This window comes from Juglans microcarpa x Juglans regia, chromosome 4D (assembly GCF_004785595.1).
Source record: "Juglans microcarpa x Juglans regia isolate MS1-56 chromosome 4D, Jm3101_v1.0, whole genome shotgun sequence".
NCBI classification, from domain to species: Eukaryota; Viridiplantae; Streptophyta; class Magnoliopsida; order Fagales; family Juglandaceae; genus Juglans; species Juglans microcarpa x Juglans regia.
This window is the reverse complement of record NC_054600.1, coordinates 23,233,702-23,248,794: the sequence shown is the minus strand read 5'-3', so window position 1 is coordinate 23,248,794 and position 15,093 is coordinate 23,233,702. Positions and strand designations below refer to the sequence as shown.

The 15,093-nt window shown below is 36.4% G+C and overlaps 2 protein-coding genes across 12 annotated transcripts; both read left to right on the top strand.

Annotated features, from left to right (window-relative positions):
* Positions 1-2,617: 2,617 nt before the first annotated feature.
* Positions 2,618-8,695, top strand: LOC121259688 (serine/arginine-rich-splicing factor SR34-like). 11 transcript variants are annotated; one of them, XR_005939620.1, is made up of 16 exons: positions 2,618-2,775; positions 3,136-3,227; positions 3,685-3,750; positions 3,828-3,902; positions 3,996-4,107; positions 4,197-4,243; positions 4,384-4,465; positions 5,199-5,248; positions 5,363-5,419; positions 5,503-5,630; positions 5,713-5,826; positions 7,037-7,124; positions 7,217-7,393; positions 7,684-7,717; positions 8,042-8,130; positions 8,317-8,381. XR_005939620.1 is itself a non-coding variant. In XM_041161388.1 (14 exons), the coding sequence occupies exons 2-14, from the start codon at positions 3,141-3,143 to the stop codon at positions 8,318-8,320; spliced, it is 918 nt and encodes a 305-aa protein (XP_041017322.1). In that variant the 5' UTR covers positions 2,618-2,775; positions 3,136-3,140; the 3' UTR covers positions 8,321-8,695. The 11 variants fall into 11 exon arrangements, 8 of the variants coding, with proteins under 8 accessions (XP_041017322.1, XP_041017319.1, XP_041017317.1 ...); XR_005939619.1 differs by having other exon boundaries at positions 7,217-7,717; positions 8,317-8,695; XR_005939621.1 differs by lacking the exon at positions 7,217-7,393.
* Positions 8,696-11,287: 2,592 nt separating this feature from the next.
* On the top strand, positions 11,288-12,686 carry LOC121260911 (phytochrome A-associated F-box protein-like). The gene has a single exon (XM_041162988.1). It carries the CDS (start codon positions 11,546-11,548, stop codon positions 12,536-12,538), a length of 993 nt encoding a protein of 330 aa, XP_041018922.1. The 5' UTR covers positions 11,288-11,545; the 3' UTR covers positions 12,539-12,686.
* Positions 12,687-15,093: the final 2,407 nt, after the last annotated feature.

Sequence of the window (15,093 nt, the reverse complement as noted above, 5' to 3'; positions counted from 1 at the left end):
TATATTTTCACATTTTATAGTGTTTTGAAAGAACTACAAATTTCTCCTAAATTTAATTTAACTCAGTATCCCGTAGTATCCCGTAGCCCACGGCTTCGCCACACTCACGGCACCACTCTTGGCCTCTTCACTCCGTCCAGTTCTCTTCAAGCCGTCTGTTGCCCACGCAGACTCAGAGTCACAGACTCATGCTGCCCGTCACCCACTATAAGTCAATCTAGCTGAGATTTCTACTCTACCTTTACCTATTGTTTGGTTGCCGAGAAAAAAGAAAAAAAGATGGGATTCTCATGCGATTTCTTCTCTGATTGTGTAAATTGGATGTGTAAATTAGTTTGCCTATTTTAGAGTACCCTAATCATTTGGATTTGTAACTCAGTGGCTAGTCTTTTAATAATGAATATTATTACAATTTGTGTGGATCATATTTATTTGGATTGTAATTTTAGACTTGTAGTTAGTTTTATTTTATTTTATTTTTATAGATATTATTTATATTTCAATGTTTATATAAAATCAATCAGATCAAAAGGGTCGTATCGTGTATGTTCAACCCATTAATATAAACGAGTTGAAACGGGTCGGGTCGGCTCGTATCGTGTCAATTTATTTATTTTCACTAACGGGTCGTGTCGTGTCAACCCGTTATTTTATCGTGTTGCGTTAGGATTTGAGATTTTGACACGAAATTCTTAATGAGTCGTGTTCGTGTTAACCCATTAAATATAATGTACATACCTTGACATGATATGAACACGAACCGTTAACATGATTTGTCACTCTTGGTGGCAATTTGTGTTTGTATCGTGTCAAGTTATGGATAGTGAAAGTGAAACTCTCATCTCATCTCATTATTACAACTTTCTCAAATTCTCACATAAAATATAATAAATAATTCAAAATTTTCAAATTCCATAACAATAATAATATTAAAAAATAATATTATAATAATATTTTATTCAATTTTCATCTCAACTCACTATCCAAATGGCACCTATATGGCTCAACCCGAACCAACCCGTTAAACCGAACGTGTAAAATCTTCCCTAACACGATCTATTTAAATAACAGGTTGTGTCGTGTCACTTGTTTTGACCCGTTTAATAATTAATTAGAAATTGATCAACGCAACATTACTCATTTCAACATGTTTAATGTAAAATAAATTGAACTAATCCAGATAATCCATTTAACCTACTTAACATAATTTTATATAAAAATTAAAATCTATATTTATTAGTAGCTACAATATCTAAACAAACAATTAAATTACTTATTAACAAAAAATATCAATATTTTTTAGATTTTAACTTGTAATAAAATCAATATTACAAACGAGTATATGTTTAGAATTACAATCACAAAAATAAAAATATAAACATATTGATAAATACCAATATTACAATCCAACAATAATAAAATTATGATTGTGAATACAAATTTAAACGAGCCATAACGAGTTTGTTTTGTGTTAAGCGGGTTGGCCCGTTATCATTTTTTTTAATAAATTGTATCTTAATGGGTCAACTCATTTTGACTCGAATCCGTTAACATCAAGTCCAAATATATTAATTTCGTGTCATGTCGTGTTGGATTCATGAGTCGTGTCACATATTGTCACCCTTAGGACCAATCCTTCCTCCGATGTCCAGATGGGCCCCTCACGAGAGGAAAGGGCGAAGGTAGCCCCGTCTAGAGGGTGTGGGTAGCACCCCTAATGCAAAGTATATTTTCCCTCATATATTTTTATACATTTAGTAAATGATTGAAAATTAAACTAAGGCTCAGTTTGGATAATGAGATGATATGATTTTAAATAAAAATTGAAAGTTGAATAAAATATTGTTAGAGTATTATTTTTTAATATTGTTATTATTTTGAGATTTGAAAAAATTTAATTGTTTGTTACATTTTGTATAGAAATTTAAAAAAATTGTAATAATGAGATGAGATGAAACCGTTTTTATATTTAAAACTAAAAGAACCATATGAAAGTTTAGTTATTTATTATATTTTGTATAGAAATTTAAAAAAATTGTAATGATGAGATGAGATAGAACCGTTTTTATATTCAAAACTAAGAACCGTATGATCTGCCAAACACATGGGCGGGGTGGGATGAGACACAAAATTCTCATATCATCTTATCTCATAATTACACATTTTTCAAATCACCATACAAAATATAATAAATAATTCAACTTTTTCAAATTCTAATTCACATTTTTCAAATCTCAAAACATAATATTTTAAATTCTCAAACAAAATACAAAATTCACATCTCATCCTCCAAACCAAATGAATCATGAAAAAGAATATTCATCGTCTTTTTAATTATTACTATTTCATTAATCTATATTGTAATATTAATTAATTGATAGATAAATAAAAAGTTATTTAAAATATTGTATTTGCCTGGTAGACATATATATTTATCATTATTATTAGATGATAAAAAAATATATAATAAATAATTATTTAATAATAATAAATATACCATATCATATTTAATCGGATGAAAATAGAATGGTTGTATAGTATATTGAATTTTTAGTTTTCCATATATATATATATATATATATATATATATATATCCGTAATTAGATCGCGATCAGAACACATCGAAGGCGCACAACGTATAAGCGTACATTTGGGTAACACATCATCTTTGCCTAACCACAGTTCGTTTACTTATCCTGCATTGTTTGTACCTCTCCCTCTTTCTCCCGACTCAAAACCCTAATCAGGTCCTTTCGTAGCCTCTGCGCTGTGAAGGTTAGTCATCTCATACGCCATATTCGAACCTTGGTAACCCCGATTCTCAGGTCGCTTTCCCCTGTTTTATGGCCGAGAAAGGCATGGGAAATCGAAAAGGAAACTAAGTTTTGAGTTTTAGATTCTGCGTTTCTAGATGCCCTTGTCTCATCGATGTTTGATGTATTTCCTAAGCTATTTATCTCTATATTAGGTTTCTTTGATGAAAATACTCAGACTTGTGACTTTTATGCTGTTTTCTTTTACTGAAATTTCTGAACAACCAAATGGAGCCGTTTTGTTATATATCGTCATTGCTCCTTTTTTTTCGGTGTTTAATTTTTTTGGGCTTATGGTTTTTGATAGATTTATTTGTCTTAGGAAAAATGAGTAGCCGTGCGAGCCGGACTCTCTATGTCGGCAATCTTCCAGCTGATATTCGTGAGAGAGAAGTGGAGGACTTGTTCTACAAGGTAACTTAGTTGTTATTGTAGATCTTTGGATTGGTTGGACCGTGATATGTTTTTAGCTTTTCGCATTACTGGGCGGAAAATGGACATGTAATTGTAATTAGGTTCAATATTTGCATGCTTCCTACGTACTTGGCTTTGCCTTGTTACTTGTCTCAATAAAAATTTTCTTATCCATCAAAAAGAAAAAAGAAAAAAAGAGAGTGTGTATTGGTGTCGTGTTTAATGAACCTGAACTTAAAATCTGTAGGCTTTAAAATAGACATGTAAAGGTAAGGCGAGAATTATATAGCTCTCTCTGAGCTGAGGTCTGAATGCTTTTACTGAGTTATGGTTTATGTATCTTTTATTAATAGATTGATGTATGCGAGTTGCAGATGGACTTGAATAATTTGTATATCTTTGCTTTGATTAATGAGAATGGTTGATCTTGGTTATTTAAGAAGATTTCATGTCTCAGTATGGACGCATAGCCCACATCGATCTGAAGGTACCACCTAGGCCCCCGGGTTATGCATTTGTTGAGGTGAGTTTAGTGCTTCTTGAATTGATATGGTTTCTTTGTTTTGTTTTCTTTCCCTTTATTAATAATGTTTGTTACAGTTTGAAGATGCTCAAGATGCTGAAGATGCCATTCGTGGTCGTGATGGCTATGATTTTGATGGGCATCGGCTAAGGGTTAGTCAATCTTATTTGTGCTTGCATGGTGCTCGTTTGACTGCATGATGTTCATGCTCTCTGCTTATCTTGTATATCCTCATATCTTTATAGGTGGAACTTGCACATGGTGGCCGTGGGCATTCATCATCAAGAGATCGTTATAGTAGTCATAGTAGTGGGCGGAGTGGACGTGGTGGAGTATCCAGGCGCTCTGAATTTCGTGGTGTGTGTGTATTTTATTCAATACTATGTTACTTTGTTATTTATTGTGAATTCTATGTCATCTGAAGTTGTTTTTGTTCCATCATATAGTTCTTGTCACTGGATTGCCCCCTTCTGCTTCATGGCAAGACCTTAAGGTGAGCATTAATGTTGAACAATTCGCAACTGCTTCTGATTATAACTATTCTGCTGTGTGTATGTGCATGTGAAGTGTTTGGTAGAGTTAAAAATTTCCTGAAATGTTTAATTTTAAATTAATCTCACTGCTTTGTATCAGGATCACATGCGACAAGCTGGGGATGTTTGTTTCTCCCAAGTCTTCCGTGAGAATGGTGGTAGAACACAATCAACACTTAATGGTTTTGTTTGAAGTTTCATATGAGATGGTGTTTACAGAATTTGATATGATTCTACTTTTCGATGGTTCTTGCTTTCTATTGGTGTTCATTATCTTGCCTTCATTTTAATATGGAGGAAGAGTTTGAAAGAGAGTTAATTTGCAGTTAGAAATTTCTCTGTCCAATGGGAGCTGTGCCAAATTCGTTGTTTTTAAAATACTTTTTTTTTATTTTTTTTATAAAGATTTGTGACAGGAAGTGATGAGCTTTTGTGATTGTTGTCTGCCTTTATATATATATATTTTTCTTTATGAAGCCATATTTCTTCATTGTGAAGTTTTATGGAAATTGATTCCTTTTTGCCTAAGGTGGTGTCTAGGAAAAGAACAAAATGATCAGTGCTTTGAGGACTGTGAGCAATCAGTGGACGCACCTTTTGTTTCATTTAAAAACCTATTTCTTTGTTTGGTCACTCGTGTTTGTATTATTGATATTCAATATTAGGATTTTCTTCTTTTTCTTCCTTTTCTTAGGTCTAGCTATTGTATACTGTGTTCTTGGATGTCACCACCTTGTCAGATTGAATAAAATTACATTTTTCTTATTGAAAAAAATGCTTATATCTTAAATTTGATTTTGTTTGGTTTGTATTTTGATGCCGGTGTTCTAGCCAAGATCTTAAAAGAAAACATGGGATTAACCTTTTATTTGTTTTTTTATTTCTTTCTAAATCTTTGTTTTGATTCTTTTATAGGCACAACAGGGGTTGTGGATTACACAAACTATGAAGACATGAAGTATGCAGTAAGTTAAATCTCTTTCTTGATTGTTGATGACCAATGAGAATGGCCTCCAACAAGCTTGAGTTCACTCAATGTTAAGTAAATGTCTGAATTTTTTTACTTCTCTCTGATGCAGGTAAAAAAACTTGATGACTCTGAGTTCCGAAATGCATTTTCTAGGGCATATGTCCGTGTATGTAATATCTTTGATACTTTGAATATTTTAGTTTCCCTCTCTTTGTACTCATCTTTGTTTATTATTGCATTTGTTTACAGGTTAGGGAATATGATTCAAAGAGGGATGCCTCTAGGAGCCCTAGTCGTGGTCGATCTTATTCGAGAGGCAAGAGCCATAGCCGCAGTCGTAGTCGTAGCCGAAGTATCAGTCATGGCAAGAGCAAGAGGTTTGACTGCTATAAAGTTGTAGATACCTTAGTATGTCTTGGAGTTATTATCTTTTTTGGTAACTCTCTGATTGTAATGCAGCAAGTCTCCAAAAACCAAATCTTCTCGCCGCTCACCTGCTAGAGAGCAGTCAAGATCGGTCTCTCAATCTCGCTCCCGTTCTCCTGCTGGATCAAAGTCTCGTTCTATGTCAGGGTACGTATTTTTCTCTCCCATAGGTGTTTTTTTTTTAAACCGGACATATCACACTTGATGCTAATAGGTGTCATTTGTTTATTTTTAAAAATGGAAGATATTCATGATATACTGTCATCTTGTTGACTGATTTATTGATCTGTCTGGGGGCTTGTGACTTTTTGGGGCATCTTTAGGGATGAAATCTTTTGATTTTTTTGCCCCCCTTTAGGCTTGTGTTGCAATTGTCGACTCTTTGAATGTGTCTTTGCATTTCTTTGGGCAAACCTTAGTTGCACCTGGTTCGCCTTCAGACATAAATTAGTCACTAAGGTGTCATTTGGATATTGAGATGAGATGAGATGAGAAAACTGTGAATATTAGTGAAATAATTTGTGAATAATAGTGAAATGGTTTGAGTTGAGATGCTTTATGAGATTTTGGGAAAGTAGAGAGAAAAAGTTGAATAAAAAAATTATAAAGTTAAAATATTGTTAGAATATAATTTTTAAATATGATTTTGTATTGGGATTTTGAAAAAATGGAATTGTTTTTTGTGCTTTGTTTGGAAGTTTGGGAAAGTTGTAATGATTAGATAATGATTAGATGAAAAAGTTGAAAAGATTATAATTTTTTAATATTATTTTTGTTTTGAGATTTGAAAAAATTGAATTGTTTTTTTGTGTTTTGTTTGGAAGTTTGGTAAAGTTGTATTGATTAGATAATGTTTAGATGAAAAAATTGAAAATTTGAAAAGTTAAAATTGAAAAGTGTTTGTGTTTGAGTGGTGTTTGGATGTTGAGATGAGATGGAGATGGGTTGAAACCATCTCAATATCCAAATGGGGCCTAAGTTTGCAATCTTGACTCTCCACTGTCATTACTGAATATGTGGTCATTCTTATTTAGGCATGCATTGATGTGCATGCTATTTATAGCAAATGCAATTTGGTTGTGTTTCTGTCACATTTCAAGGTATAATTTCAAGTGGGGGGAAGAATTACTTGTGTTTTCTTTAGATTGATGTGGTATTGTGCTGGAAAACTTGTTTGGGTTTTGAAACAGGTATTTTTGGTTGTCATACACGTTCTTTCATTTGTTGTTTTAGTTTCACATTAATATCTTCACTATTTCTGCCTTCAAAGGTTGGGGTGATGGAGCAAGTGTACGTCAATGTTCATTGTTTTTCTTCTTTCCTTTGTTTGTGTGAAAATTGCCTTTTTGTTTTTTAGATGTGGATACATGCAGCGAAGTGGGGATTGGAAATTAGGATCTTGATGGGATATGGTTCAGTTGCCTGCAACTCTTTTGGTTGTGGAGGTATGCTGTTTTTTAGATGGGCAGCTTTGGAAACCTTGATGGTGCCTCGTTGTTCTAATTCTTTTAGCATTGCAAATGTCCATGGGTGCTAGATTGGGAACAAAGGAGATCATGGTTGCAATTTTTAAAGCTGGATATCTGTGAACTAAGTGCCATTGGGATTTGAATAGCACCAACAATGAGCAGTAGAGACGATTTCATTATCATTTTCTGCTCCAACATTTGCCAAGCTAATAGGCCGCACTATCTGGCTTCTCTGGATTTTTGTGGTACAGTAGGGACAAATTCTCTTCCCTGTCAGTCCACTGGTGTCTTGAAAATACCTTGTGATGCTTTCATTAAGATATTGTCTGTATGAATTTAGGTTGTATTTATAGGCTGGAATTATATATATATTGGCCTGATATTTTTCTTTGTTGAACTGCTAAATATTTATGGCTTTTCCATGTATCCATTTGGATATGGTAACTCCGTGGAAGAGGCATCAAGGGCTCTTGGATCAAATTTGGTAAAAGGAACGTGTGGATTTTAAAATGGGTTGTTTCTGGAACTTTTGCAGATCTCGATCAAGATCCAGATCTCCAGTGCCTTCGGTATGTTTTTTATTTCTGTTTGACAATTTTTTTTTGTGATGCTGAATATTAATAGGCTGATTAGAAATGTTGCAACATGCCCTCATTTAATGGTTGGCTGGATCATTGGTACAGAGATATGGTACTGGGATATTTTAATTATTAGAGCCTCATCTAACTTGATATGTTTTTGAAAGTATTGTGATTGAATAGGTATCTACCTGCCATTTTAACAGACCTGTTCTCTGAATTAATGTCCAGTCCTAGAATCTTGGTATTGGATTTAGTTCGACCTTCTATTACATATTTTTTTAAAGAATTCACTCCATATTACCTCTTTTTCAGCGTCAGAAACGAAAGAGTAAAAGCCCAAAGAGGCACAGTGCAAGCAGGAGCCCGAGCAGGAGCAGGAGCAGGAGCAGGAGTTTATCCAGGTCTCCTTACCCTTAATAATCCTTTTCTGCTCATTGATGGAACCATATTACTATCTTATGTCAGCATCTTTGTTTTATTGTTCTTTGTTTATATATGTGATATTTTCTACTTGTATATGTGATAGTTTCAACTTGTATATGTGTGTTGGCTCCGACCAGAATCCTGATTGCAAACTTGTTTGGCAGGTGAGATCTGATTGCAGCTGATCTGTTGATTCCTGAAGATTCTATGAGTGTGCCTTTTTATTGTTGAAAAAGACTTTACCAGTAAAGTATCCTAGGCAAGCAATAGCAGACATATCATGGGCAGACTTCAGACTGGATTTTGTGGTGGTTTTCTAAACTGTCAAAATTATTTCTAAATCTTTTTGAAGCCTCTAGATTGAAACTTGCACATTTGTCATTCACCATATTTCTATTGCATATGAGATTGGCTAAATTCCAGCTTTTCATAAGTTTAGGGTGTTGGATATTGATACCTCGTCCTCTTTTCTTTATACTGTAATCATTATCATTTTGTAAATTTTGTGTGTTTACGGGTAAAGATTTATTGATTGCTGTAAAATGTTCCATGAAATTACTCTCTGCTTTGTAGTGGCCATGTTTGCCCCAAACATTCTATAGGGCGGTTTTAGCGTGGACAGAATTTTGGTTTGCCGTTTTCAACGGTTAAAAAAAGGAGAGATTTTTCTTGTATCAGTAGAGTTATCCAACCATTTCTTTAAGAAAAATTCTATCTATCATCCCCACATTTTTTTAGCAAAGCTCTTAATAGTTTTTATCAACATCTGTGTACGATACGTGCCTGCCCATAGAATTACTATTTTTTTTAGTAGCCGCATAGTGTAGTAGTTCTGAAAATGCTCAAAAGGCCTGCCCATAGTCAATTGTTTTTCGGTGGCTTGGCTTGAAGGCTTGTGGAAATACGCATCATTTTCAAGTTTAGAAGCCTTCTTATGCTTGGGCAAATCTCATTTATTATTATGCTGTCAGGATTGTGTCGAATCTTTGTGAAAATGGTATGGATACAAATATAGTCACTAACTTATTGGCGTTGTTGATGTCTGTCCTTGTCCTTCAGTTTACTCAGCAAGGTGGTAAAGGTAAGGTATTCGGCTGTATATGGAGCCAACTTAAAAGAAGTGTGTAGGAAATGCCAATTGGAAGCGTCCTTTGACGGCTTCCTTTGTTGCCCATTCATTACGCATCCAATACGAAAGCAACCCTTGTCTTCTGATACTCTGCCCCACCCCAAATGCCCTCTTTCTGGCTATTTCTAGCCCTTGTTGCTTTTACTTTCTAAAGAAGATTGTCTCTTCTTTTACTTATTATTATTTGGCTGTTTAAATGGTATCAACCTCGTCCAGATCTATCACCGTAAATAGTACCTACACGATTTGCAATTTTTTTTTTCTATCTCAGGAGGTTGACAAGTGGATTTGAGAGGCTGAATCGACAAGGGGATTCTAGCACCTCCCATGTGCTACCAGGGGTGCAACCCCACCCTCCTGGATGGTGACCACCCTTGTCGCGTCCCCGTCCCTGCATTGTGGGGGTGGGGGGAGTTGGGCCCTTGGCCCCACCCCCTCCCCCTTTGGGCGGTGCGGGTGCCTCAGTTTGGATGTCGAGGTGGATTGGCCCCATGATCGTCTCCATCCCAAACCACTGCCCAAAACCAACCAAAAAAAAAGTCAAATCATCTAAAACCAAGTTGTAGAGTGTGCGAGAGAGAGAGGTTGGGGGTGATGGTGTGAGGAAAGAGAGAGGGCAACAGATCATGGGGTCTAGGCGAGGTTGCGAGAGGAAAAGAGACTGAGAAACGAAAGATAGAGAGGAGAGAGAAATAGTGGCTGGGAGGTATGGGATGATGGCGTGAGGAAAAGAGAGACGGTGAAGAATGTTGGGGGCCTAGACGAGGCTGCGAGAGGTAGAGAGATTGAGAAAGAAAAGAGAGACGTTGGGAGATAGGGGGTTTAATATTTTAAATGGAATTTAATAAGAAACGATGTCTTTTGTTAAACAATAAAACATAAGATCAAATTACTTCGTTTTATTAAAAAAAATTATTATTTTTAATATATGTATATATACATGGTGGGCTAGGTCGGGCGGAAGGGGTAAACCTCGGGTTGGCTTGGGCCCTGCCCGAGCCTTGTCCCTGCATGGCTTCACGGGTAGATGTCCTGCAGCTCACATTTGACAGGCGATGGCCAGAGGAGCGGGGGTGGAGGGATGGATGGTGAGGCATGTTGACCGCCTCTAGCATTGACTAGGGAAACATGGAGGAGATACCGGTTTCGTCTTAAATTTATTCGTAAACTAGTTTAAAATATAATGTGTAACACGTTGCTCAAAATTTTAAATAAGAATATATAATAGATATTCCATCAACTTTGGTTTACTTGTCCTAGGTGGCAATTTGTGTTCGTGTCGTGTTAAGTATGGATACTTGACTATATGGATCAACTTGAACATGATCCATTAAGCTAAACATGTTAGACCTTCGAATCATAACATAATGCATTTAAATAACGTGAGACGATCCATTTAATAATTGATTAGAAATGGATTAAAACGGTACGATCTATTTTAACTCATTTTATGTAAATGAGTTGAATAGATCCACATAATTCATTTGATCTGATTAACATAATTTCATATAAAAATTAAAATCTTTGTTTATTAGTAGTCACCATATCTTAAAGAAACCATAAGACTACCAACTAATTATAATTTTGAAATAAAATTTAAACTGGTTATTGTGGGTTGACTCGTTTATTAATCTTGTCTTAACGGGTCAATTTGTTTTGACTTGGATCCAATTATATAAAATACAAATTTACTAATTTCGTATTGTATTCGTGTTGGGTTCAAAAATCATATATTGCCATCCCTACTTGTTCACGTCAAACATTATAAAGAAAATATGAAAAAGAATGTTGGTAGAAATGTGCAAGCTTTTTTAAAAAATTAAAACCTAAAACTACTCAAACTTTTCTATTACGAACTTTTTGAAAGGTTACACGAGTTTGGTATGTTTTAAACTTTATTTAGCCTTGTTGGTAAATTAATTAGACCTATAGTAATAACAAATCATAAATTCAATACAGGCGTCTATCCCTCTCGATTTTTTATTTTTTATTTAACTGAAATGGAAACTCTAATCCTCGTCACTCGCGGGTTGCCCATAGAATTATACAACTTGGTCCCTCGACGCCACACTATTTTCGCACACAACGATCGAGCCCTCGTCTCTCACTCTTGTTCTCTTCAAAACCCGCGATTCATAATTTCATACCTCCTGAGAATCTCCACAAGATCAACTCCCTTTCTTTTCAGGAAAAAATCCATACCTATCTCACAGTTCTCTATAAATCCACACCCATTTAACTAGATCCATAGTAACCAATCAATAATGACGGACACCGTGTTCTCAAAGCTCTCGGAAGACATCGTGCTCGGCATCTTCTTCAAGCTTGGTGACGACCCGCGCAACTGGGCCCGCCTCGCCTGCGTCTGCACCAAGTTCTCGTCTCTGATCCGCACCGTTTGCTGGCGGCACAAGTGCTCCAACGCTATCCCCTCCGTTGTCTCCGATCTCCTCTCCTCCTCCGTCGCCAGCTCCTCCTGCCCTCCCGGCGGCTGGGCCGCGCTTCATAAGATCTCCGTCTGCTGCCCGGGCCTCCTCCACACCGGCGTGCTCCTCGAGAACTCGGATTTCGGCCTCGAACGAGAACTCGGTCAGAACAAGATTTACCGAAGCACGTATCCCATTGCACGATCAAATATCCCAACATCCTCCACTGACCCTTGTCCTAGCCATCATATAGATAAGGCTAATCCAACAGCTGCTTGTTCCTGGTCACTCTTTGACGACCTGTATTATGATACTGTTTATAACGTTTCGGATTCCCAAGATGTTTCCCACGCTGTTGGTGGTGAAGAGGTTGGTGGTGAAGTTGTTACGGTGGGAGGAGAATTCACGGTGTCGAAGAGGAGGAAGATTTATCGGTCTATGCGCTCGCATTTGGCTTCTGGGGTTTGGAATTTGAGCCGCGAGCAAGGGAGCAAGCTCCTCGCTAGACAGTTCCGGGATGATTGTCTTTACATTTGTGGTTGGCCGGGGTGTGTTCACATCGAGGAGAAGCGGAATTATATGCTTTTCAGAGGAATTTTCAAAAACTTCAAGAGGTCAAGGGTGTGGAGAACCGTAAGCGATGGGAATAGGAGCAAGGTCGGTGTGAATTGCGCGTTCTGTCCCTGCAAAGAGACTTGGGATCTGCACTCCGCGTTTTGTTTGAGACGAACTTTCGGGTACTACGACGATGGTGAGCCGGTTGTTCGAGCTTATGTCTGTGAGAATGGGCATGTCTCTGGAGCGTGGACGGATTTGCCATTATACACCTAGTGCTGTCAAACATTTATTTCTATGTTGTGGGTATCTTTATTGTGGTTTCTTGGTTATATCATTTCTCATTCGCATACGTAATGATTGAAGAATACGTGGAACCAAGGGATCCCCCTTGTGTTTTAATGAATATGAAGGTTTTTACGTATGTGCTGATTGTTATGTTTGTTGTTGAGTTATTATATCTATGACATGTTTCTCAGATTGGATTCAGGTTTTATATATACCATATGTCTTTAACTTTCAAATTAGTTTATGTTGTGGTTGTGAGATTTTTGTTAAGAAAGTTCTCGAGCATAGAATTTACATTGTTTTGGCGAAGATCCAACTCAAACTTGGGATTCAAAAAATACTGATTTAGATATCATCTTGTGGATCAAATTTGTGATGAACTCATTGGATTGTCTTAACACAATTGTGGTGATATTATGTGTGTTTGATATGTTTCTGATATACATATATTGTGACTAAAAAGGATGTGAAGAAATCCCATGCGTCTAAAAAGCAAAGGACTAGAGGTGCGTTTAATGTGAAAGGTGTCATAATTTGGTTCCTGATTAGCTTCCTAAAACGAGATGTAATTCCAGTAAAGGGTTTTGCACCTCAAGCTCTTTAGAATCAAGTGATTAGTTTTGTTTTTCACTTACTCCATCTCAATATCAGCATGCGGGTTGGTTTCTCTGTTGTTGGCAGTGAACACGAGCAGAGGTATGTATGTAAATGAAGCTGGTAATGGATTTATATATATATATATATATATATATATATATATGTATCCCGCTTATGCTTTCAAAATACTGCTTGGAGTAGCAGAAAGCTTTCTCTCGTCAGTTAGTCTTTCCCTACTCATTTACTGGTGGTTTCTCATAGTTTATAGAAGTTGCAGCTCTGAGTAGTGAGTGGAACGCCAATCATGCTTGATCGATATTTCTCTTTGATTATCCCGTATGATTAAATATAGAGTTATACAACTATATAAAGACACTTGTTAGAGAGCTTATAAAATGGGAGGAGGATGTTCCTTTTCAGGTTATTACGGCTATTGAAAGAAATTAAAAGTGTTCTACTAGTTTCGAGTCGGTGTATAAATGCACCACTTGTTGTGGAATATATTACAGTTAAAAAGGTCAAAATATCAGTACTTTTTATGTTAGTTGATGTGAAATGTTTCTACATCAATAATGGGTTAGGTGTGTCAAACCGGGCTTGCAAATATATTTTTTAATCTTAATCTGTTTAGCATCATGCATCAGCTGGGGTCTCAATGAATTGCAGGAGTGTGCTTCATACTCAGGATCTCAAAGTTTACTCTTATTAGATAATGGAATGTTAGGATTGGAAGATGCCTCCTCCAGTCTAGTGGCTCTTTGCCCCACGAGATAACTTCAAATGAAAAGAGGGAAGGTAAGACGATGGGAACTTGAAGAAAGGTTGATGAATGGATGTGATGCTTTTTTCATTTTCTTTGTTTCTTGATAGGTTCCAAACACAGATAATGCAAATGCTAAGATAATTGGTTTTCTCTTCGGGTGAGAATGTACCACAGTTTATTGGAATAATTTTTGTACCCTTTCATTGATAACCCATGGCTGCTTAAATAGCGGACCATGTTCATAAAATTGAAAAACAGAGTATGCTGAAAACAGAGGAACAACCTAAGGCCACTACCAATAACCGATGCCTAACAAATGAAATAATGGATAACAAATGAAATAATGGAAATTGACTCCACGTACTAACTGAAATAAAAATGCAACAAAAAGATAACATCAAGCAGAAATTTCTCCAACTGCTATGACCCAGTCTATGCACCTATGCACACCATTCCCATGCACCGCGTCTTTACGTACTGTTTGCGTAGCATGTCTAACCTCCTCCCATATACTTGGGATTTGGCTTTAGGCCTCTCTTCGAACGAAGTGGCGTAATAATAGCCCCCTCCCTTAAAATGAAGTGGACTCTTGTCCTCAAGGTCCACAGATGGAAATTGCTCAAGCAACGACTGGTTTGTCTCCCACGTGGCCTCTCCTGGTAGACGCTTCCATTGAACCAAGCTCTCTTCTTCAAATTTATTTCCCCATTTGACCAATATTTGGTGAGGTTCCAGTATAATTATGCCTTCATCGATCACTGGTGGCAATTCCTTAAAAGGCATCACCAGATCTTCCACAAATTTTTTTAGCAGTGAAACGTGGAAGACCAGATGTATTCAAGCTCCTTCCGGCTAGGGGTGATAAACGGTTCGCGGACCGACTGTTTCGGACCGGAACGGACCGAGACTGAGACCGATGGGTCTCGGACCATGTTTTAGAGGACCGAAAAGTTTCGGTTCGGTCCACGATCTAGGGTTTTTCTGGACCGGATCGGACCGAATGAAAAATAAAAATAAAAGAATATCTTATATATATTATTTATATAATAATTTTACAATTAACAATATAAAATTTTAAATATGTTATTAATACTTGTTACTATTCTATAAATTAACAATATTTTATATATATCTTCATCTAACCTATCACCATTAACAATATAAAATTTTAAATATGTTATTA

Excerpts from the sequence above, each read along its gene's own strand:
- LOC121259688 (XM_041161383.1), top strand. The coding sequence starts at position 3,141 with ATGAGTAGCCGTGCGAGCCGGACTCTCTATGTCGGCAATCTTCCAGCT. Across the intron at positions 3,903-3,995 it reads TTGATGGGCATCGGCTAAGG|GTGGAACTTGCACATGGTGG; the intron begins GTTAGTCAATCT and ends ATATCTTTATAG. Across the intron at positions 4,108-4,196 it reads CAGGCGCTCTGAATTTCGTG|TTCTTGTCACTGGATTGCCC; the intron begins GTGTGTGTGTAT and ends TCCATCATATAG.
- LOC121260911 (XM_041162988.1), top strand. The coding sequence starts at position 11,546 with ATGACGGACACCGTGTTCTCAAAGCTCTCGGAAGACATCGTGCTCGGC.